The 24,441-nt window shown below is 37.9% G+C and overlaps 2 protein-coding genes across 2 annotated transcripts; both read left to right on the top strand.

Annotated features, from left to right (window-relative positions):
• Positions 1 to 10,688: 10,688 nt before the first annotated feature.
• Positions 10,689 to 15,930, top strand: eif3m (eukaryotic translation initiation factor 3, subunit M). The gene is made up of 11 exons (XM_068311065.1): positions 10,689 to 10,806; positions 11,317 to 11,449; positions 11,831 to 11,969; positions 12,127 to 12,250; positions 12,385 to 12,479; positions 12,663 to 12,746; positions 12,827 to 12,926; positions 13,306 to 13,387; positions 14,039 to 14,182; positions 15,131 to 15,191; positions 15,689 to 15,930. The coding sequence occupies exons 1-11, from the start codon at positions 10,765 to 10,767 to the stop codon at positions 15,810 to 15,812; spliced, it is 1,128 nt and encodes a 375-aa protein (XP_068167166.1). The 5' UTR covers positions 10,689 to 10,764; the 3' UTR covers positions 15,813 to 15,930.
• Positions 15,931 to 19,133: 3,203 nt separating this feature from the next.
• prrg4 (proline rich Gla (G-carboxyglutamic acid) 4 (transmembrane)) lies at positions 19,134 to 24,194 on the top strand. Its single transcript, XM_068311691.1, has 7 exons — positions 19,134 to 19,443; positions 19,524 to 19,708; positions 20,937 to 21,100; positions 21,197 to 21,224; positions 22,111 to 22,249; positions 22,639 to 22,833; positions 22,943 to 24,194. Exons 2-7 carry the CDS (start codon positions 19,609 to 19,611, stop codon positions 22,968 to 22,970), a joined length of 654 nt encoding a protein of 217 aa, XP_068167792.1. The 5' UTR covers positions 19,134 to 19,443; positions 19,524 to 19,608; the 3' UTR covers positions 22,971 to 24,194.
• The last annotated feature ends 247 nt before the right edge of the window (positions 24,195 to 24,441 follow it).

Here is a 24,441-nt window from a genome sequence, read left to right as displayed (position 1 = left end):
ATGCAACAACTTGGAATATGCTATAAATTCAGGACAGCTGCAGCGGATCTTTTAACATAATTATATTTGTCAGATCAGCAGTCGGAATCCTCCTCTCCTTAAACCCCCCAAAAGTGACAATGTGTTGCAAGCCTATTTTAAAAATATACAGTTACATCGAGTGTAGCATTACGGTCCATTAGGGTCAACCGATAATGGGACCGCTGTGGGACCTGAAACTGCAATGACTTAAAAAGTGGTTACATATTGGAATACAGCATTTTATAAAATATTAAACAAGATCAACACACATATTTAATAATGAGACAGATTTTTCATTTAGCAATCGTGTGACTGAAACCTGAGCAAAGGAAAAAAGTTACAGACTGTAACAACAGAATCCTATTACAAGCCTCATAGAACAAAATGTTCCAGGAGGTCTACTCCTGTATCATTGAACCTGGGGCATTTGTTCTGATCTGCTTTCTGTGGAATTATTAGTTAGTTAATTCATTAATTATATCCTAAAATCATAGAAATTCTGGATTTTTTTTAACATAGATATAACTTACACATATCTATCACAATATCCCTGAATATGCATTACCTCTGCTGTTTCCCCTTCCAAAATATGTATATTAATATGTGAAATTTAGATCTGGAGACCCAAACAATACTGTGAGTTGAAGAGCACTGGCCAGTTCATGTCATCATCATCTGGAATTTTAGTTGAGGATTCCAGTGAAAGTCTGTTGCCGCTAATTCAACTGGACGGGAAGTGGTGTGAGAGTGGGGGAGGGCCACTAGAAATGGGTGATGAGAAAAGAGTGACACAGAAGTATAGAGACAGAGAGAGAGAGAGTCACTGTAAGAGTGTTGAAATCGACTGGGGAAACTGGTGGGGTCAACTTAACAGATGCGCCTGCTGTCGGGTCATTGTTGCACAATGTCACAGATGTCTGGTGATGCTTCTGTTTTGAGTTCTGCTAAAAGGTCAGCGGTGAAGTAGGTAGCTTTCTTGTCTCTGAGGGTTGAAATCCCCCATCCTCCAGCACACTCGGCAATTTATGTGAATATGTGAGTCAGAGTTGCCTGTAGATGTGAAAGTACACTTCCTAGTTTTGGATGTTTTGTGTGTGTTTGTAAATTACTTAATATGTCTTTTTTTGCTCAAACAGCATTAGTTCATACATGCTGTTTGCTGGGAAAGGAGAATAAGAAGGAAAACGTTGGATGATCCACCAAGCTCACCGCCATCGTAACCTTTGCATGACTATAATAAAACAAAATCAAGAATGCTTTTCAGAAAACAAGGGGACATTAATAATCTAACAATCCACGTTTATCTGATGACATCCATTATAGGATCATAACCTTACAAAATCCCCTAAAAGCAATAAAAGATTCATCCGTTCAGTTTGTGGTCATGTGGAAGATAAAGTGCTCTTTAACTGACTCTATTCTTGGAAATAAACTGGTGCAAAAGCAAACCCATACTCCTGAGGAACACCCAGACTTTCAGCTTCAGAAAACATCTGGATGTTTTTGGAGATCACTTGAAAATAGTAGCAAAGATAATTAATTTCTCTAACATTCTGCGGTCCACCCACTACAAACAAACAAAAAACTAGAATAATTTACTACATGTACAAAAGGTTAAAGCACAATAAAAAGTATTCCATCTTGCCAAAAATCCGAGAAAGAAAAAGGAAAATGCAGCAATCCTGAGAGGAGGCAAATGCTGGTCGTGCCTTACCCAGCGGAGTCTTTAGCAGGGATTCATCAAAGGTGACAGGGCCAGGAGAAAACAACCCTTTAAGCCCCTATGATGAATGGCAGTCCCCAAATACGCCTGTTGGTTCAGATCAATCTCTGCTTAACTCTGGGTTTAAAACAACATCACAGGGCAGAGGAAGGGAAATGGTCAATGCTGTCTCTGACCCTTAACAAGGAATACACAAGGTTTAAACTTTCTACAGCGTGATGACAAACAAGGAGTTTGAAAAGGGTTTGTTTCAGGCAAAGGAGTGAGATCTTCTATTGGACTGAAAATATTAAATCTAAAGAGAAGCGGTTTAGAATCTTTATTAATTTTTAAATGAAAAAAAATGTAATGAATGAAAATGAAAGAAATGTGTTTGAATTGTGTGTCATGTGGTCAACACAACAGCCTGCAGGAAGATACCGCTGAAGAGCAACAGGTGTTATTTTGAAGCTTTAACAGTGGCATAAAAAGCCTTCGTCCTTCACTTGTCTGTGTGGGCATGGAAACAAACTGATAAGAAACACAACAACATCGCGTTGTAACGTTTCATCATTTTCCCCCCAGAGTCTGCTCACGGGTTCTAGGAAATTGTTACTATTTAAAATTAAACCCAAGCAGAACAATATTCTGCTTTTTCCACCATCGCTACTTTCTCTGAGCAGTATTTTTGAGTTTGTGAAAAGCCATCTTCTGCTCGTGGTGGTACCAACAACTAAATCCTCCGTCTTTGTTTTACATACTTAAGGACTCATTCAGAAACATTCACATTATAACCAAAGGGAATAACTCTACTTTAAAGAGCAAGAACATTGTTCTGCTCCTGCTTCCTCAGTCCATGGCAAACAACAGTCTTCAGTTTTTAATTATCTCTTATGTCTTCTCTGAGTGCACTTCAAAGTGTTGGATATCAGACTGGAGATAAGAGACAGAGAAGAAAGATCTGTGGGAGAGTGGGCATTTTCATGGTTCATGTGTCAGACATAATATTGGTCCAGTGATCTTTCACACACCCGTTCTCTTGGTGTTGTTGATGCTCACCCTTCCCCTCTTTCACCCTACACAAGAACGCCCCACTCTCCCCCAGCTCCATATTCATATATATTTTAAGCAGGATGTTCCCAAATAACATTCAAAAGTAAAGTAGTTCCAACTAAAGAATGTAAACCTTTCAAACTGAAACTGAACAACTGGCGTGAACCATCAGAAAAACACCTTTAAACATCTTAATCACCACCAACAAAACGAATGTTAATACCAAAACCAATATCTATCTATCTATCTATCTATCTATCTATCTATCTATCTATCTATCTATCTATCTATCTATCTATCTATCTATCTATCTATCTATCTATCTATCTATCTATCTATCTATCTATCTATCTATCTATCTATCTATCTATCTATCTATATATCTATCTATCTATCTATCTATCTATCTATCTATCTATCTATCTATCTATCTATCTATCTATCTATCTATCTATCTATCTATCTATCTATCTATCTATCTATCTATCTATCTATCTATCTGTCTGTCTATTGAAGCGAAAAGACCTGAACAATGAAATTAAAATTTCCTTCACTATCCATCTATCTAATCTACATAAGCGGCAAATGAAGATGAAAATAGAGCTTATAAAATGTATTAGATTATTGCAGATCTGTTGCTTTGTTGGGGAAACATTATTTTGAGTAACTCTTTCATGGGGATACTTTTTTTGTTTAACATTATACTGTAGATTAAAAAAACAATGTTTAGACCTTTACTATAGTTATTTTAATCAACTGTTTGTAAAAGTTGACCTCACATTGTGCATATACAATTGGATGTGATGAATTAAAGTTCATTTTGTCAAAAATGAGGTGATTTTTTTCCCCAAATCAGTAGTGCTGTATATGGTCAGACCAAGAAAGCTGGTTATCACTTTAATCAACACCATACATAAGTATACAAGTCAGAAGTTTTTACTGATAAAATTTTGTAAGTTTGACTAACTTGATTGATTTTAATGGTGGACAGTGAGACATTAAGAGATGTGATCGTTCTTTTTATACCAAACAGTCATCAACAAAATAAGTTGTGCAAGCTGGCACAGACAGATGATGAAATTTTGCCTCGGAAATCCTTTGAAATTTGAAGAACTTGCATTTAAAGTGTCCAGTTAATGTTTGCCGAACAACCGATGTTTCATCCCAGCAGGTGTGTGTGTGTGTGTGTGTGTGTGTGTGTGTGTGTGTGTGTGTGTGTGTGTGTGTGTCAGCAACAAGGCCAGACTTTATCAGTTTTTTGTGGTAAACAGTTGCATATTCTGTGCTGTCACACCCTATCAGCTGTAGCCTGACTGTAAGGAGTCATCAGAAAACATTTCTGATATCTCTGGAGGTTACTGTTTGTATAGTCATACCCTTCACCCTCATTCTGAAGCTTGACAAGTTTCCAGGATGGCTCTGAGATTTGTACGGTAATTTAATAGAAAAATGACTATCATCATATGATTGCATTCTCTGACACATCCCTTTAGGGAAATGGTTCTAATGCAACTTTCTTGATTCCAGGAACACAAAATATTTGTCTTGATGTTGTTGCTCTAACTTTATGAAAATACAATGTTTGACTTACAAAATAGTTTTTATGCTCTTCTTTTGCAGGCTAGGGTTAGATTAAACAACATTATAAAAATAATACAACCACCTTAGCTGGATCCTTAATGAGTGGAGCCAGCTAAAGTGCCTCGGATATCTGTTTTGGATGCCTCATGATGCCTCCTTGGGGAGGTGTTCCTTCCCAGGAAGAGGCCTCAGGGAAGACCTAGGACAGGCTGGAGGGACTAAGTCTCTCGGCTGGCCTGGGAACGCCTCGGGATCCCCCGGAAGACCTAGAAGAGGTATCTGGAGAGGGGGAAGTACTGGCATCCCTGCTGAGATTGTTGCCACTGCGACCCAGCTCTAAATAAGTATTTGAAAATGGATGTATGGGTATCTAGTGCATCATCTCCAGTCAAAAAGGTACTTCAAATTCAAAATGTCACCCAATTTAAGATGCCTATAATCAGTATTTTTGTGAAGCCTAAAGCCAAATGTTGAACAATGCATCCTAAACAAATATGATTCTTCATTAAACTGTCTTTTAAACTCCAAATTCTTCTACCAGTGTGTATGTGTGTTTACAGTAATACAGTCTGATGACAGGACATGACCACATCTTATTTTTTGCTGCTGTCATTGGCTTGAAACAGAGCGCACACATTCCACAGAGGGATTAATTACTCCAGATAGATCAACACTACAAACACAAACTTGCTTTGATTGATTGCTTTGCTCTCTGGTGTGATATGAAGCTGCTCATGGGTGATATGGCAAGATAACAGTAGCATTTCACATACCAACATTCTCCTACTTCTTCTTTTTTTACAGCAAATTGTGCTTCGCAGTAAATCCAAGTCAGTAGGCCAGTGTTTCAAGCTTGGCTTGAATAAAGTCAAATCAATTTATGTCATGAACAATATATCAAAACAAGAACCAATGCAGTCAGAGACTGCAACATCCCGCGACACCCCTGAATTCAAAATTTTACCCTGACGTATTTGTATAGGTCAAAGATCAAAGCTAGTGCTCTGACCTACTTTCATAGATCAAAGCACTAGCTTTGATCTACGGTCTTACTCTCACTGGCCTTCTCCCCCGTCTTTCTATCTTATCTGGTTCCTGAGTGTACAAAAGTTAAAATTGTACCTTAACTTAATTTTCTCGAGGTCGAGGTCATCATCTCCATTTCATCCCCTTTGCTGCCCGAGTAATGTGCTTTTTGTTTCATCTTTCTATCTGCAACGGTTGTGAAGCTATTTGGTGAACTAATGGATGGATGGATGGACGAACGGACCAATGGACGAATACACCAGCGCCAACAATTACAGTGCATCACCTCCTTGAAGCGGGATGTGATGATTAAACAAGTAGGAAAATTTTTAAAAAAAAGAATTGGTGGTACACGGACATTTTCTTTTGGGACTTAAATTTCTTCAAGTTTGTATGGGTCTAATACTCAAACAAAATACATAAAACAAGGCCTGGAGATAAATCAAGACCTTGACATTTGATCATAATATTGTTTGTAAAATTAAAATGACAACACCACCAATGGATTTTCTCATCATGCTGACCTAACACCTGTTAAGTAAAGTATAATGTGAAACCCGTTTTTAACCATTTGAAACCCTGGAGGATAACCATCTGTGCATATTAAAAATGTTATGGTTTATAAAATATCTCTGCAGTCTTACACAATAAAAATCCATCTCAATAACAACCCTATGCAATTGTTCATGCATAGAATCATAGTAGCCAGAATTTATTTATATGCTTCTAGCATTTGCACATTCGCATGTTGGGAGTAATTAACAAGTAATTCTTTCCACCTAGGGAAAAGGGGAAGTTACTCATGCGACGCTTCCTGACAAGGTCACTGACTGATAGATGAGCCTGAGCAAGGGGATTTTTCCAGAGATTGTAAAGACATACAGAACTGTGGGAACCAGACAATTAGTGGATGGAAGCTCGTCAGCCATGTTGGATGATGACCATGAGGCTGGCTTTCATGGACACTCACTACTTGGTTGGCTGACAGAGAGAAAGCAGACACCTGGTCTCAGATACATGTAGCTCTAAACACAGTCTTTTATCTTTGAGGAGGCTGAGCAGGCAGTCTGCCAGCAGTTGAGGAAGAGAATGTGCTGCCTCATGGATGAGGTCAATATATACATACTGACTACACACATTTCAGATTTATACATAGAGAGATATTTATTTGGGATATTATATGATAGCCTTGTGTCTGTTTTTATTCTCAGAGCTGACAGTATATTAAAAATATAGAAGAGGGATCACACAGCAATTAATTAATGAAGTAATTCACAGCTTTTTTTTTTTTTAGATATTTCATGAGCTTGCAGCTTTAAGACGTTACATTACACAGAATTACATTCAAGCCTTTAAAAAGTCCATTAGTTTAGAGTTGCAGTTGTAGTTTCGAGTTGCAGCATTACAGACAGATAAGATTCTGTCACAACAGGGCAAAGAAAAAAGAAGTGGAAGAGTTCTTGGCAGGGGTAATTATGAGAAGAATTATCCCTGGCAATATCAACAATGTTTTCCCAACTTTGCTGACACTGGTGACCCCTGCATAAAAATTCTGCACACATACACTGATATAAAACACTCAATGGAGGAGTTCAGTGAAAGTTGCTGAAAACATCAGTGATGTCTCCCAGTAAATTATACATACATCTTCTGAGGACTACATGGCCAGGTTTGGTTTAGAGTGATTTCAAACAGACCAAATCCTAGTTTAATACATTTAGCAGGCACTGTCCCCCTTGGAGTTTACTGCGCCCCAATACCCAATCTATTTTGAAGAATATTTTAATGACTACTACAGAGGCACAACAACATTCGTATTGTATTGAAGAATCTTTAAAATTATTTTTTTTTAAAAGAGAGAGAGAAAGAGGCTTCACATGCACCTGGATCTTCAAAGCCCAAACCTCTCACTCTGGACTTGAAATGCACCAGGCATTTGACAACAGCTGTTAATCAGATAATGAAAGCCTCGCAGTTACACAAGCACACTTGTGGAGAAGTAACTATAAATTCTTTGCCATGACAGCATACAAGGAAAGGGAGAGAGTGAGGGTGGGATTTGGTACCAGGCACTTGCCTTCTCTATAAAATGACGTATCATACCAACACAATGGTGAAACAATATCAAGTTCCCCTTTGCACACTATTTTATGGTATGCCTGCTAAATGCAACAGAGCTTAGTTCCCTAATAATAACTGCTAGAAAAATATGTTACAAGCAAATGTTTAATAAATTACATGATTTGACTCTGTAGTGTATGAATCCCAAAATATGCATACCTTTTAACAGGTGGATTACCTGTGTGGTTTTTTCCATACAAACACACCACAGCATCTTCATTCTGGGACATAAGTTACCCAACTCCCTAAGTATTTGTAACCTGATTACATAGTTTTTAGGGTGAACTCCTGCCCCACTTGCTCTTTTCACCTCACTCACCTCAATCACTGTGTGACCTGCCATAGTAAAAATGCACAGGATCCTGCTTGGTACAGAGGCCCAATAAGCACACTCATAGGTCAGCAGGGGTATTTTAGAAGAGTGTTGCCCTCTGACACTCAGAGCATTTCCGGTTGGAAGGCTCTGGGTTAGGCCTGTCACGGTGGTCCATACAGATGGACTGCAGCTCAATCAGATAACCTCAACCAGGGAACAGGGATCAGGTTCACCTCTGTAACTCTCATCTAAGAAATCCATGGTTAATCCCCAAGAGAGGAGACTGATTTCTGGATTTAAAATGAAAAAATTTAGATTTAATGGTGGCAGTCTGAGTGACTAATACATACATACACCCCATTCATCAATGTAATGTATGAGGTCATCTGACATTTTTCAAAGAAGGGGTTATAAAAACTGAAGCTATATAGCAGGGATTTTTCCTAACACATCTGAAAAACTAGATCATTACAGAGATCACATACCTCAGCCAAAACCATTGTCACCAATCAGATGATGTATCAGGGGACACTGGATGTAGCACATACTATGGTGATGTTGCCATGTAAACATTACTCCACTGGGTTCTGCCCCATACCAAATTACGTAATACCAGCCAATTATATGATGCTGAAAACTTGCTGCTAGCATTTGAATTCATGATTGAACATCAGTACTTTACTTTTTATGACATCCAACTTCAAAGTGACGATGTATTCGTCCGTTCATCTGTGCGTCTGTCCATCCGTCCGTTAGTCCACCAAATATTTTCGCAACTGCTGCTGATAGAAAGATTAAACAAAAAGCACATTACTCGGGAAGCAAAGGGGATGAAAATGCGATGACCTTGACTTTGAGAAAACTAGGTCAAGGTCAAATTTTACAGGAACTGTATAAGGCACACGATGACGGATTTTTAAAAAAACGGATCTTTTTAAAAACGCATTGAAAACGATTCAGGTCCACACAACGGCGTTTTTAAAAAAATCTCCGTCCACACGTAAACACACCAGTGCGTTTTCGAAGACGGCTATAAGCGTGCCAAACCATGTGGTGGCAGTATTGAGTCAAATTTTATCCAATAGGAATCTTCCGTGTTTTGTAGTCACAACACACGGGTCCATAAATATGACGTCACAGCGGTTTTCGTCACAGGCAAGACGTCAGCGTTTTTAAAAAGTCACGAATAGGCCGTCCACACGACAACGCAGACCCAGCGTTTTAAAAAAAATTCCACCTCGGCCAGTGTTTTTAAAAAATTGCGTTTTCGTTCCGGATATCTGCGTTGTCGTGTGGACGGAAGGCGTAAACGCAACAGAAAAGTTGTGTTTGTGGATGGGGCCTAAGAAAGACGAGGGAGAAGGCCACTGTAAGACCGTAGATCAAAGCTACTGCTTTGATCTATGAAAGTAGGTCGAGCACTAGGTTTGATCTTTAACCTATGCAAGTAGGTCACGGTAAAATATTTAATTTAGGTGTGTCACGGGATGTTGCAGTCTGTGACGGCATTGGTTCTTGTTAAGATTGCCATTCCCTTCAACTTAGTGATTCCTGAGTGTTCAATTAATTATTGTTGATAATTAACTGGACATTTAACTGTCATGTTCATGTGTTTCAGAATGTAACCTTGAATCATCATTTGTTGAAATCATTGGTTGTAAATTTGGTTGACAATCTATTCTGACAATCTATTATGTTTACTGCAAACAGCATCTTAGAAAATCACTACCATTACTGCCGCTCTCAATGTGTTGGTAGTCCAGATAAAGGTATGCTTTTGCGTTGTGATGTATAATGTTGATATTAGATGACTGAGGAGATAAACATTTATCTTAGAAATGGATCCTGTGGAGCTGCATTATGTCCAAGCACAGATCTGCTCTCTCATCCTCCTTGATTCGCTGACATTTGCGACATAAAAGAAACTTTTTTAAAAACTTGTTTTTAAAAAACAACATGCGGGTTGGAAGATGAATGAATGAATGAACATTTTTTAAAAACTTTTTAAAAAACATTCAATCAAATTTCATACTGTTTATATTTTAATTGCGTACTGTTTATATTTTAATTTTATACTGTTTATATTTTAGTTATAGTTTAGTATATAAGTCCTGTTAGTGCTGCATGTGTCTGTTAGTGTAGTGTATGTCTTGTGGTATGTCCTGTGATGTCAGTGTTTCTTTTTCTCCTGGTGTTTAATCCAGGAGATTAATCTGGGATTAATAAAGTATCTATCTATCTATCTATCTATCTATCTATCTATCTATCTATCTATCTATCTATCTATCTATCTATCTATCTATCTATCTATCTATCTATCTATCTATCTATGTGGCTGTATATATATTGCACCCTTACGCAAAATATAATCTCTCAAATTTGAATGTAATATTGCAAATTGCAAATAATTAATTTCCCTGACAGAAACTCCTTAAGGGATAAATAAAGTTATACTCTGCTCGAAGTGATGAAACATTGTCAGTGCCAGAGTGTCTCAGAGTCTGCAGCAATTCACGAACATCACCCCAGAATCAGCACTTCCTTTTTGCCAAGACACACCCATACAGAATATTTAATTAAAATGTGTCTAGACCTTTGGAGGTATTGTGTTTTTAATAAACAATCAAAAACATGTATTAAAAAATACAACAGTAAACAAAATGCAAACAAAAAATTGAGAATCGTTGTGTTTCATCGGGGTGAATATTTATATGACAATTACGCTTGGTTGTGATAAGAAGCAGGTCGAGACTATAACACAGGTATTGAGGGACGCACAGACCTACTGTAGTCTTTCGCAGTTTGGAGATTAGGACACTGCGCCTTTAATAATTTGACCCGGAAGAGTAAGAGTTTCAGCTGCTACGTCACCTTTCCTTTTCCGCTCACGTCCTAACCGTAGTGGGAGCGTGGATAGTCTTTTGGGGTCCCATCATCATCTAAAATGAGTGTCCCAGCGTTTATCGACATTACGGAAGAAGATCAGGTACTATACATTTATGAAAAGTCAAATTTCTTTGGGTTTCCTGTGAATCTGTCGATAAATGGACACGGTAAATTCATAGAACTTACGCTATATTAACACAACGTTAACGTAAGCATTGATGTTAGCTACATGCTAATAATGTGACATATGTTGGAAGCCCATTATAATTGGGCATACAGTACAACATACAGTGACCCTTTTCTTTTGCTTTCTTTATAAAGATTTGTTTATGCAAGTCCAGTTTTGTATCTTTAATTTTTCGTTTACAGGTCAACATATTGTCTTAAACATCTTTGTTTAGCGGTAGCTTATAGCTTTGCATATCTTAGCTTCCTGCTAAACCAGACTGTTAGCCAAACGAGCAGAATCGTTTCTCGTTCAGCATCAAATTACATTGTGTTTTAAATCTGAGGACGTGATCATATTTTAAAAAAAAAGAAGAAGCTTGTATGCAAAAGCGTTACGGTTTCATTTTGTTTGATTGTTAATTTTAATGTGTACCTTGTACAGGCCTCAGAGCTGAGAGCCTACATCAAATCCAAAGGTGCTGAAATATCAGAAGAAAACTCCGAAGGTGGACTTCATGTTGATCTGGCTCAGATTATCGAAGCATGCGATGTCTGCCTCAAGGATGATGATAAAGGTAGGCTTTGGTGAAGACACCCCCGCGATCACTATATTGGCTGTTTTTACATATTAGAATATTTTGACAGCAACATAGGAAGAAGGCTTAGCTTGAGTTGCTTAGAATGTGATAAGTGTAATACATTACATTCTTTATTGCTCATAATGTTAGTCCAGTAACCCACAGTGCGTATCTAATTTCAATAAAATTTGATAAATGTAAAACTTAAATTTCAATAAATTTTTTACACTTGCCATTAAGTATTATCTCTGAACTTGTTAAACTCTACCTTAAACAGAGTATGTTTTTGTCTCTGCGGCTGTTTCTGAAACTGTTCACAAGTTTCACATCTGTCACATTTATTTCTAATTCATTATGGACCTCTCTATACATTTTCAGACGTAGAGAGTGTTATGAACAGCATCGTGTCTCTGCTGTTGATCTTGGAAACAGAGAAGCAGGAGGCTCTTATTGAAAGTCTCTGCGAGAAACTGGTGAAGTTCCGAGAAGGAGAGAGACCCTCCCTGAGGATGCAGCTGTGAGTTTTCTAATGCTATGCCAATGGATATTTAGCAGTGTATTTTTTTGATGAGAACTGCTTTAAGACTTTAGAAATGCATGGCTTTGAAACTGTTAAAGGTAGCCATTTTCCTCTAAAAGAACACTTAGCTGTTTTTCTGGTTTTAATGATACAGGCTGAGTAACCTGTTCCATGGCATGGATGAGAACACTCCAGTGAGGTATACAGTTTTTTGTAGCCTCATTAAAGTGGCAGCAACTTGTAATGCCATCTCCTTTATCCCCACGGATCTTGATCAGGTACGTCCTTACCATGTTTAACAAATGTAACTATAGACATTCCCATTAAGATATTGTGGGGGGGAGGGGGGGTTGTTAGTTTTTTTGAGATTCCCATTAGTTTATTAATGATATATACTCATGATGCATATTAGGTGCGCAAGTGGATTATTGATTGGAACCTGAACACAGAGAAGAAGCACACACTCTTGAGGCTGGTGTATGAAGCATTGGTTGATTGCAAAAAAAGGTAATTACTGGTAGGACTACATTGTATTAGGTTGTGTAAATTCCATGTATGAAATCATGGAATGTCTGCATGGTAATTTTCAGTACTTGGAATTTCAACATTATGTATGAGTTTTCATGTTACTTCAATTGAATTACTGTCTGTACCAGAGAGTTTTCATCCGTGTGTCTACTTGTTTCACAGTGAGGCTGCTGCAAAAGTGATGGTTGAGCTGCTGGGGAGTTACACAGAAGACAATGCCTCTCAAGCACGTGTTGATGCACACAGGTAAACCTGGAGGCATTTTTTAAAAACATTTATAAGAAAACTTTGGTATCCCTACATACAAACATGTCCCTCATTTACAGATGTATCGTCCGTGCTCTTAAAGATCCCAACACTTTTCTGATTGACCATTTGCTAACCCTGAAGCCTGTTCGCTTCCTGGAAGGGGAGCTCATCCACGATGTAAGTGTTGAAGTATATTCACTTTATAATCATTGTCTGTGAAGATTATCAGTCACCCAGGTGACTATATGTCCATTTTGAATAAAGTCCACTGGACTTGTAGGAAAAATAAGAGGCTTCTTTTTTCAGGACCATTAAGTCGTAATGTGATTGAAGCCCAGCAATGTAGATTTCACCGATCGGCTGTGGCTCCCACTTTACATTATATTGTTGGTGATTTGCTCGGGACATCTGCTCAGATTGCTAACATCAATTTATTAAACATAATGTATTGTAACTTAACCATCATGACAACTTTTAGTCTGCACCACACCCAGATGCCCCAATGGTGTTTCTTCTCGTAATTTATTTTGACTTTTTTCTTTTTTACTCCTTTCAGCTGTTAACAATCTTTGTGAGTGCAAAACTAGCAGCATACGTCAAATTTTACCAGAATAACAAAGACTTCATTGATTCTCTTGGTAAGTAACTTCATAGATACAGTACTGTGTCTGTGGAATTTTGGTTACATCATTTCTACAAATACACATAGCATATCTCCATTTAAAAGTACAATAAAAAAATTTGGAAAATAATTTGAACTTGTATTGTCCTAAAATCTTATAGTACCTTAACACATTTTTGAATCAATATTTGCTTATTTTAAGTGTATTATAAATTTAACTGCTTATAACAAACCTGTTTTGTTATACAGTACTACTGTTTTCCCCCCTAGGAACTAGTGTTTCAACAAGTCGAAACTTTCTTCACACTTTCCGCGACATACTTAACAAAACGTCAGAATCTGAGAAATGTATTTTATGTGTTGATATCCAAGTGCAGTACAAAAGATATTGCATAAACAGCTAATTCATGAAAACAGAAGCCACAGTATCTCTATGTGCGCTGTGCTGTGTTTACATTGGGCAGGAATGTGCGTGTCAGCAGTATGTCCTTTTCTCACTGCTAAAGACTTAGCTGTAATTACAAACGTACAGACTGGACTCCCATACAGACAACATAGTGGTTTGTGTTAATGTGTGCGTTACCTGACTACTAGCCCATAGCCCAGCTATAAGACTAATTGGCTGTGACTGTTTTGTGCTTAACGGCCCCTGTGTGTTGCTCTCCAGGCCTGTCTCACGAGCAGAATATGGCCAAGATGCGCCTGCTGACATTCATGGGCATGGCAGTGGAGTTCAAGGAGATTTCCTTTGACACCATGCAACAGGAACTGCAAATCGGCGCTGAAGACGTTGAGGCTTTTGTGATTGACGGTACAAGCACTTCACCTCATATCAACTATAGCTGTCCACATTTGTTAAATGTCAATTTCTAACAAGTGATTAACAGGATGAAGCTGATATTAAACAGTAGTTACTGAAGGCACAGTGGCAACATTTCTGTACCAAAGTAATTTTGGATGGACCTTTTCATAAATCTCAGAAGTCAGTGCTGTTGACTTTCCTTTGACAGTTTGTGGCTAGTTACACTAAAGTGGAATTGTGACCCACACCTTTGAATATGACACTTTTAAAATCTTTCTCTAAAGCATTTCCAATACCGTGAAACATGCAGCATTGACAGTTGATAAGGAATAATGAAACACAGAAAAATCTCTTTGTAGTTATGTTTTGCTGGTGACTGTGTAAACTACTACATCTAATTTAAAACTGATGTTTTCATTGTATTTAAGAAACTACCATTGTGTTCTGTTGTTCCGGCTGGATTATACTCATTAAAGTTAAACTCAGGGAGATGGAGGAAGAGTACCTTCTGTCTGAACTAGTAGCACTGGTGTTAAACTGATGCGAATAAATTGACCCGCTGTGATTGGTTCAGAATTCACACGTGACTGTAGCCATATTGGTCTTGTAATTACCATTGTTAATAAAGGGGATCAACTGTCTTCATTTTTTTGAATTTAAGTTAATATTAAATTACAAATTGGGATTGACCAGTTGTCTAAGTAGGAAGGTCTAGGTGCTCTGCCGGGGTCACAGAGAATTGCCCGTCTTCATAGTCATGAGTAATAGTTTCTTGCTAAGAAAAGTGGCATGCAACCAAGAATAGCACTTTAACTGTTATGTGAGTGGGATTAGTTTCATCTCTAGTTTCATTTTCCTGGGTCATTCGCTCTTAAAGCATTCTTGTGTCAGTAGTATTTTTATAGGTTTCTGTCAAAGCTTGTTTTTCATTCTTTTTCTCTTTTTTTTTCTTTCCAGCTGTTCGTACCAAGATGGTGTACTGCAAAATCGACCAGACACAGCGAAAAGTTGTTGTGAGGTATGTGCTGTTATCAGAACTGTGTATACATTGTGGTAACATCTTTTGTTTTTTTTTAAACTTTTTTTTTTTACTCTGCTTGTGATTAATGTATAATGTCGTATAGAAAACTGGTAATTTTTTTCTAACTTAGATTAACCCCTCACTGGTTTTGAAACATAAAGCTGTAAAAACAGCTTGAAATTTACATTCAGGAGACTTTCTTTTGTCATCATCCTGTTCCATCCATCTTTGTATTTCCTGAAATTCTTATTAAATTCTGGCGAGCACAAAAATCTCAGCTATGTAGGATATATGAATTACCCTTCAAACATTCCCTTCAAATAAATATATTTTCTTCATTTTGATATGAATCTTCACATAACTGACATGATTTTAGGCAATTTAATGTCATTAATTATAGTTAGTTTTATTTACACAAAGTTGGAATATGTGATTTTGCCATGTATTTATTCTGCAAGTCGAACATTGTTGTTTATCTGCTCCAATTCAATCAGCCACAGCACGCACCGCACCTTTGGCAAACAACAGTGGCAGCAGCTTCACGAAAGCCTCACCTCCTGGAAGGCCAACCTAGCAGCCGTGAAGACCAGCCTGCAAGCCCTGTCACCGTCGGGATAATTCCACCTTAACCCCACCATCTAAACTGCCTGACCCTCCATTCTTTCTGCTTTCCATCTCCCTGGACTGAAATGATCAGCTTTTATATATTCATCTAATAAAATAACCATACAGCTCCCTTATGTTTTACTTTTTCTTGTTGAAGAAGATAGCTACAGTTGTCTTGAAGTTAAGAAATGTCACAAAAACAGGAAGCCCTACCACACACAGAACTTTAAATCGATAAAAGATGTCAAATTTTGTGAAGAGCCAGAGGCTTTACTAAGCCAGCAATGATAAATAAATCTAAGATTAGTATTTTCAGACCAGCACTAGTTGCTTTATCACTTCACAAAGCCATGCAGTGACATGAATGGGGGCTCGTCCTCCAGCAGCTTTCAACATCTGGCTTTAGTTAAACAAAAGCACGCCAGTATTATTTAGATGAGCTATGGCTTTGGGTGAGAAATGGCCTGCAGTGAGAAGGTCGGATGTCTGGGAACACATGAGGTGACAATGGTAAAGTGAACTTAAGATGGCCTTGTACGCTGAGGTCAGAGCTGTATTACTGTAAAGTGAACGCTTATGGCATCGCCTGATCTGCTGCTGCTAGAAAGTGGAAACTGCCCTCTGGATTAAGAGATACTGTTCCTCTGTCATCAGCGTGACTCACTGTCTCTGGGTCTGAAAATATTGAGAACAAGAAGTTCTATATTCCAATTCTTCCATTCAACTTGACTTAGCCTGATTTAAAGTAGCACATATCCAAACAGAATTTTTTCCTAGGGACCAGTCGAGAGCATTAGGACATGTGCTCAAATGATATGTAGCCAAGGCATGTGTGAAAGGGGTCTGTTGGAGTTCTCTCCCTCTGGGGCTGCGATGAAATCAGCATAAACTGACAAAGTGCAGACTACTGACATTGCAATCTCAGGATACACACCCTCACCACGCAATGCTTTTGCATTGACTAATAAAACCACAGCTCAACCTTTGTGCCTTACTTGCCTTATTTTGCACCAAGTCACACTGATCATTCTAGCCTTGCTGCCAAAATATTTTAGCTTCGATTACAAAACCATTACATTTATGTTACACACATACATTTGTTATTGCAGTGTGCTCATTCTCCTATCAGAAGTCTGCAGAGGATCACTGCTCACTTCTGTCCAGTTGTCCACGAAGAGTAGCATCTCTGACTTATCAGTGGGTGTAAATCACAAAACACATTCTCAAGAGCATAACCTCATCACAGCCACCCACAAGGTGAAGCACAGATCTGATAGAAACTGATGTGACCAAGGCTTAACAACATTTTTGCAAAGCCATATATCTCAGCTTCCATCTTACAGCATATACTCCTTTTTGTCCACAAGTAACTTCTCAGCTTCTTTCGTCATGTTGGACAGCAATTTCTCGTTCTGCTCGTAACTAATTTGTCTCAGTGACTTTGAGCAGCTGTTTTGTGGCGAGTTCATCAACTCACATGTCTTGCATGTGCTCATTCTGTGGTTTATCTGGTCAAAATGTTGCGATCTGTTCTTATCACAGTCAGATCAAGGTAGTCCTGTATTGTGTGGTAATGAAAAGCAAAATGAGTTGACATTACCTTTAGAAACTGGCCCCTTTTGTACATGAAGCTCAGGTTATCAGCAAATATAACCTTGCAATTGTACTTTGTATACTTTTTGAGTAGCTACGTTTTTGGATTTTGAATTCCTCTCCACTGCATTTTGGAGGGACAATTGTTTTGCATAAGAACATATTATGTGCTCATGAAAGGCCTTGATCTTTGTAGCTTACAAACTTACAAAAAAGATATCAGGTTTTCACATTCCCACCACACAGAATTTAAACTCTAAACATATGGGAACCACTGAATTCCCACAGTCAAAACCCTTTAGTCAGAGATTAAAGCAGCAGATATGTCTTTCCCCTTACATCCATAATTTATGATGTTTTACAAAAACTTTCTGAACTAATGCAGAACCACAAGTTCCCTCACAGCGACACAATATAAATAAATAAAACCCTGATACACCTGTATGTGGTGTAAGGTGTTAATATTTTCTACACTGATAAGGCCTACAATGTCTTGTTTTTTTAACCCTTTTTAAAAAAATATCATCAGTCCTCTGGGAAAATGTATAGCTGACAGTGTCCAGAAATGAAGCCGAACACAGGAGAGGGACTCTCACTGCTCTTCAATTAGCACCATCCAGTAGTCCAGCTAGATAATGTTCAATGACATCCTATCTCTGTTTCACATAAACATTGGCCAGAAGCTCATAGACAGATATGTGTATTTACGATCGCACTATTAAACATAAACACTATGGACAATGGTTTGCCGGGAAACTTTATCTTGCACCATGATTTGCTTTTTGTGGTGTCTCTGTTGTTAGCATACTTAAAATTCTTTGTAGTGAAAAAAGCAAGAGTACCAGTATTTTATCAGAGATGACTCACTTCTGTCAAGATGAGTTCAGGCTTTTCTTCCCCGTACAAACTCTGTGCATAGTGATATAAAATATCAGCTCCTTAACTTGTGAAAAATGTTAAAATAAGATTCAGTACTTTTAAAATAGTGTTGATGCAAAGATTCTAAGACAGAGCATTGTTTTCCAAGAGGTTTCCTGAGTGATCATTCTGATTTAGGCCCAGCTTTGGCAGCTTGGCGGCGCAGTGCCAAAGTCGGTCAGTAGTTTTATCATGTGTGGCTGGCAAACTTCTCAGTCTCTGCAGCGGGGGTTATTTGGAGCATGTTCCTGAAGTGCACCAGGTGGACATGCCAGTCTTGTTTCTAGGTTGTTTCACGTTTGACTAGTGCATGGCCGGCCTGTCACTGTTGTGCTACAGACTGCTTGTATGGAAGGACTGTGGTGGGTCACTAAATACTCATTCCTCTCATAATTTGTCAGGTCATCTCAATTCCAGAACCTGGGCATGTTTCTACGGCATGCAAATGGTATGACATTCTTGTAGCTGCCATTCCCTGTCCAATCCGTAGTGACTTTTTACAGGGGTATATTAGTTTAATTATTGAGTGCTAATGTGAGAATAGAACAATTGCTGCTACTCACAAAAATTGTTCAAGCCTGACCAAACCTCCTGAGGAGGATCACTAAATCTGTCTTAATTATTTGCTATAATTTTTCAGCGCAAATGCATTAAAATGCCCCATCACGGACACCGCGCCAGCCTACGGAAACCCCCGTGCAGAAAGTTCCTTTTCCTTTCTTGGTTTCAGCTGCCACCTAGCGGCCGCACTTCATTCATTTTATCACCCGTCATATCAATCCAGGTAAACGCGATCGATTGGTTAGGTCTGCGCAGGTACAGAGTCGGAAGACACACTTGTTTTGGAGTAAACAAACTTTTCTTTTCTTTTTTATTTGTCAGTAAACTGGAACCCTGTGTGACTCTCCGGAAACTCCTGCGGCTATTGTTGATAGTATTTTACAAGAAATTATTGCAAGGAGGTATTTTAATATAAAGGAAGTTGTTAAGGACAGTTGTTTTTTCCAAGTATCGCTGAGCATTTCCTGTTTCTGTCCGCGTTGGGTCGGGCAACGCGTACTTTCATTTCATGGTAGTTTTTTCAGTCGGTTGTTGCACTTTGACCGTCATTATGTGTCACCTGTCATTACAGGTAATGTAGAATATAGATATCTAGTTTCCTGGCTACCTAAACGTGTACATTTTGTAGTTTGAAGAAGCTGGGTGTTACAGGTACTCTGGTCTCAAGTTCCGAAGGAACTTCGTGCCGCCAATTAATGCCCCACGCTCGAAGCTGCGCGCAGGTGCACGCCTGACCATGTTGTTCCACCTGTTGCTTCTCCTTCATCTGCTGTCATGCGGGGATTTGGTTTGTACGAGGAGGCTATTGACGCATGAAGGACCGCAAGATGACGAAGGTGAGATATATATTCTGGGATACGAATGTAGTGTATTTTGTTCAGAGGCGTTGCTAGATGCAGACCGCAGGGGGGGGATGAGTCCCAACATTGATGGGGGTGCAGCAGTCATGTGTAGATTTCAAGTTTCAATGAAAAAAAAAAAAAAAGGCTCCTATGAGGTTCATTTTAGGTGTACAGTATATTGGAAAATTAATTTTCTGTCATTCCAAAGAAATTTCTCAACAGTTACGTGTTCACACAATAATTACAGCACAATTTGGGTTTTAGAATAATTCTGACACTACTGGGTAATACATAGTTGATGTCTTCGTCATTAGAGGAGGTTAACCAATCACTTCTGTTTGTTTGTTACATGATTGTTAAGATTACACAAATACTGAATGAGAGATTTTGTCAGATTTGTCAGATTGATAGATCCAGATTTTTTTGTAAACAGCGAGAGACATTCATCTCTTACCATTAATTATCATCTATTAACTATCTGAGAGATTTAGAAGAGTTTTTGTGAAGCGTAGAACTGTCTATGACATTACATGTGAAATGGCCTAATCCAGGATTTTCCCCATTTCTCTAACCCTTACATTCAAAATAAGAATGTCTTTTTTTTTTAAGGGTATTTTCGTTCATAATACTTGAATTACTCGACAGATTGCCATGAACCATGGGTGGAAATGTGGGGATTATCTTATGAATAGCTGCTCATTTTAATTTCAATCAACAGCGCAAGAAACCTGAGAGTAACCATTTAAGGAAAACCTTACTGATATATTTGCAGAAATCGTATATCAGAAATGTGAACAAGTGATTAATTTACTGTATATTAATCCTACCAGCAGAACAGGAAAAGCTCACAGCTGTTTTTATGTTGTATTTTTACTTCATTTGAAATTATTGGCTGTAAAATAGTTTGCTTTAAATATTGTTTGAGTTTCCAGTTAGTGGAAAGGAAAGCAATATTATAATAGTTTACTTACTAAAATTAGTTGGGTTTTGTTATTTTTCACAAAGACATATGACTTTTATGCTATATGCCATAAAAAATAATTGATAAGTATAGCTGTGACAATAATAATGCGTTAAGCAATGTCTTTTAACACATACCACGTATGCAGCAAACTTTTTTAAAAATGTGATTTGAACAGCGGGGCCATGTTATTTTTTCTCCTGCTATGTAAACCTACATCAATAACTCATCCTGATAAACATGATTTGGGCTGCTTTTCAGTGTTTGTAGATGACGGGGATGCAAATTCCTTCCTGGGTCGCCATCTGATGTTCAATCGGTTTGATTTTGAGATATTTGTTCCTGGAAATCTGGAAAGGGAATGTTTCGAAGAAATCTGCAATTACGAGGAGGCAAGGGAGGTCTTCGAGAACATCCCAGATACAGTTACGTGACTTTGTTCAAGGGGCTCTTTCTTGGAATAATTTCATGAGGTCTTTGTGTGGATTGTGCCATGTTAATTTTTTTTGTTTTGTTTTTAGGAGGCATTTTGGAAGTCATACATTTCAGGTAAGAGGATAAGATAAATATCCAACTTTGTCAACAGGTCATTGTAGCCTTAAGTTTGCAAATGTGACAGTGAAAGTAGTAACCAGGTATGTTTTTAGAAGCAAATGTGTCATCCTGAAACTGGGATTGCCATGTTGCCAGCGCTTTCAAAACCAGTTTCACTACTTGTTCAACAGCACAAACACTTCTGAAAATGATTGCTGGGTCTGTTACCTGTGTGTTGCTCATATGCTTTTTGTTGATGAGTGCTACGTTTTCAATGCTCATTTGTTTTTCATTTATGATGAAGATTCATAATATATAGATCTGTAACTGAAAATCTTACCGTGCTGCACTCTGGTCTCAATCCGTGGAATCGGGCTATCTCTCAATTATGGGGCAGTGCCATTTGAGTGCTGCTAAGGTCAAGCCAAGCTTTGTCCAAAAAAAGAATAATATTGAAATTAAACAACTTCTTATAAATATCTCTGCCCCTGTTTTTGTTCCAGTCAGAAAAGAGTTATTAGTAGATCTATTAGTACTAAAAGCTGTGGTGGGATGGTAGCGTTAAAGCCGGTTATAGTAAAAGCTCTAGTGATTGTAGTAAATATAATAGTCATACAGTAATAGTAAAATTAATGTAATTAGAATACTAAGAATATCCTCAGAAAACATCCTCTGTGGCCCCAGAAAAGAAAGGTTGCATTTGTAGAACTGCTTGAAATGGGATGGTCTTGTCCTGTATTTGGTATTCAAATACAGCCTTTGAAGGATGCAGTCCCTGAATTCAGATGTGACGAAAATCAGATGGAAAAAAAGGCATGTGACATTTGATATTCACATGATATCCTTCATCTCTGCCATTGTCCCTCACTGTCCCTTCTCTGTGGTGTCTGATGATTCACAGATAAGGACAAGCGAAGTCGAATTGATGTGACATCTCTTTTGGTGGGACTGATCGCTGGTGGAGTTGCCATTGTTGTTGTTGGCCTCATGGTGTGGTATTTCTGTCATGGCAAATGTAAGGGCGACCTAAACCGAGCCAAGTGAGTGAGAGGGTCTTTATTTACTGACAGTGGTACTTATATTATTCTAATGTACTTTCTATTAAATGGACCATTTCATGCATGTAACTGAGATACTTCTGAGGCTATGAACAGGTTATAATGCAAGGCACTTGAGCAAAATTACTTCATGTCTAAAAGGTAAATATATTTCACAAATTGAACATTTTTTTTTTTTTACAGCAAAATTTGAGGCTGCTCTTCTCCAATATTAAATGCTCTTTCCCCTGTATAGCTGCAAATATTGATTAATCTGCAGATTTAAAATAAAAGTATGGGAATTGTCTGTAAGGTTCACAGTAATACCTGAAAACATTAAGTCAGTCACATATGGAAGACATGATATAACATGTCATACTGTCTTCGTACAGCTCCTTGAGGGGCCGACCGAGGAGGAGTAATGCTGCATTAATAATGCGACGGCTAGAGGAGGTGTCCTTGCAGCCTGTGCCACCAGCTCACCCACCTCCCCCCAGTGAAGAAATTGACCCCCTAGGGCTGCCATCCTATGAGCAGGCAATTGCCAAAAGTGGGCAGCATGATGCCCCACCTCCTCCCTATCCAGGGTATTTGCACAATTCCTTTTTTGAGGTTTCCTTGTATATATCCATAATCACAGACAGGTAATTTGTGATTATATTTCTAACATACATTATTACTTTCTTTTGTTCTTAGCTCACCTCATGGAACTATACAACGGTAGTGACTTCACAATGACATTGGCATGTCTGGTGACATTAACCAGACTGTTTACAACATTTACACTGTGCTTCACTGCTTTTCTTTATATGCCATTTTTTCATAACTACAAGTTTTATGATGATGCTCTCCATTCATTGCTCTGATTAACTATATTTTTTCCACTGTAATATTTGTAATCTCTGTGGTCTGTTAGTGTTAGCAGGACATTTTTCTCATCTTTTTAGCACCCCCTTTTTAACCTGCTTGTGTTAAAATGTCCCCCTGTAGAAACCTTTAACTGTTTTCACAAAAGTAATTACTTTGTCTCATAACATCAAACCTGTGACAAATATCCTAATGCATTTGTAGTTGTCTACTTTTTTTTTTCTGCCTGAAAATGAAGAATCGGTGTGTGGAAATTGAGACCTTTATACAATATACTTGGAATTCCTCAGTCCTTACTTTAGACAAGCATATTTATAGAAGGGCTTACTAGGATTCTCTCATTACATGATAAGTATTAATTGCAATGTGAGATATACTTAAAAAGTTGTAAAAGAAAACCTTAATTGCATTATGATTAGTATTATTAATATATTCAAGGACGTGTTAATTGAGAATACAAGTGCTTGTGATTCTTAGGTCTACCAACTGTTTAGATTCAGTCATTACTCTCAGCTTTGTGTCATCTAGTTTTTTAAATATACAGATATGCATTTTTGCAATGTTCAAGGAAGTATATGATTCATGAATTGGTATGAACGCTCTTAAGATCTGTGAAGTCATTTTTGCTTTTATTATGTATTATGTATTGAATTACAATATGGATTATTGGAGGTAGAAGCTCATCGGAGGCGGTTTTACAACATGCATAAAAACATAAGCTTATGAGAACTCAGAAAATATTCCAACACATATAAAGGATGCAGCACAATCATTTCCAACATGTGGGAAAATTCACTCCTCTTTAATTTGTAACATAAAAACTTGTTGGATTGGGATCTCATTTACATTATGTGATGCAGAAACATTCAATTTCATTGTCCTTGTAAATTACGGTACAGCATAAAAGTTTTATTACATGATTGCAGTTTGTTGGAGGGTAACCTTAGTGAAGCTGAGATGAAGCATACTTGAAATTAAAATATATAGACTATGTTCCAACTGTGATTTCTTTTGTTCAGTTGGGGGTGGATTGTACAGTACTGTATGTACTAAGTGTAAAATGTCTCTGGGCTATTGTGTTGAAGACTTCATCATTGATTAAATAAACATCAAATTCATACTGTATATAAAAATAAACATTTCCCATAAGATGTGCATAAGAAGAGGCACATCTCAAATTATTTATTCCCAATTTTCAAAAACTTTGACTTTATTTTAGGGTTTTTAAAAAATAAAAATAAATCCAGGGTTCAGTTTGACTTGTGTTTCTACCAAAAACTAGGAATTTTGTCTCAATTTGTTGTCGGCCCTCTTTCGCTGGCATAGAT

Source organism: Antennarius striatus, chromosome 1, assembly GCF_040054535.1.
Source record: "Antennarius striatus isolate MH-2024 chromosome 1, ASM4005453v1, whole genome shotgun sequence".
NCBI classification, from domain to species: Eukaryota; Metazoa; Chordata; class Actinopteri; order Lophiiformes; family Antennariidae; genus Antennarius; species Antennarius striatus.
Note: the sequence above shows the minus strand (reverse complement) of the source record. Positions and strands in the feature narration are given on the sequence as shown.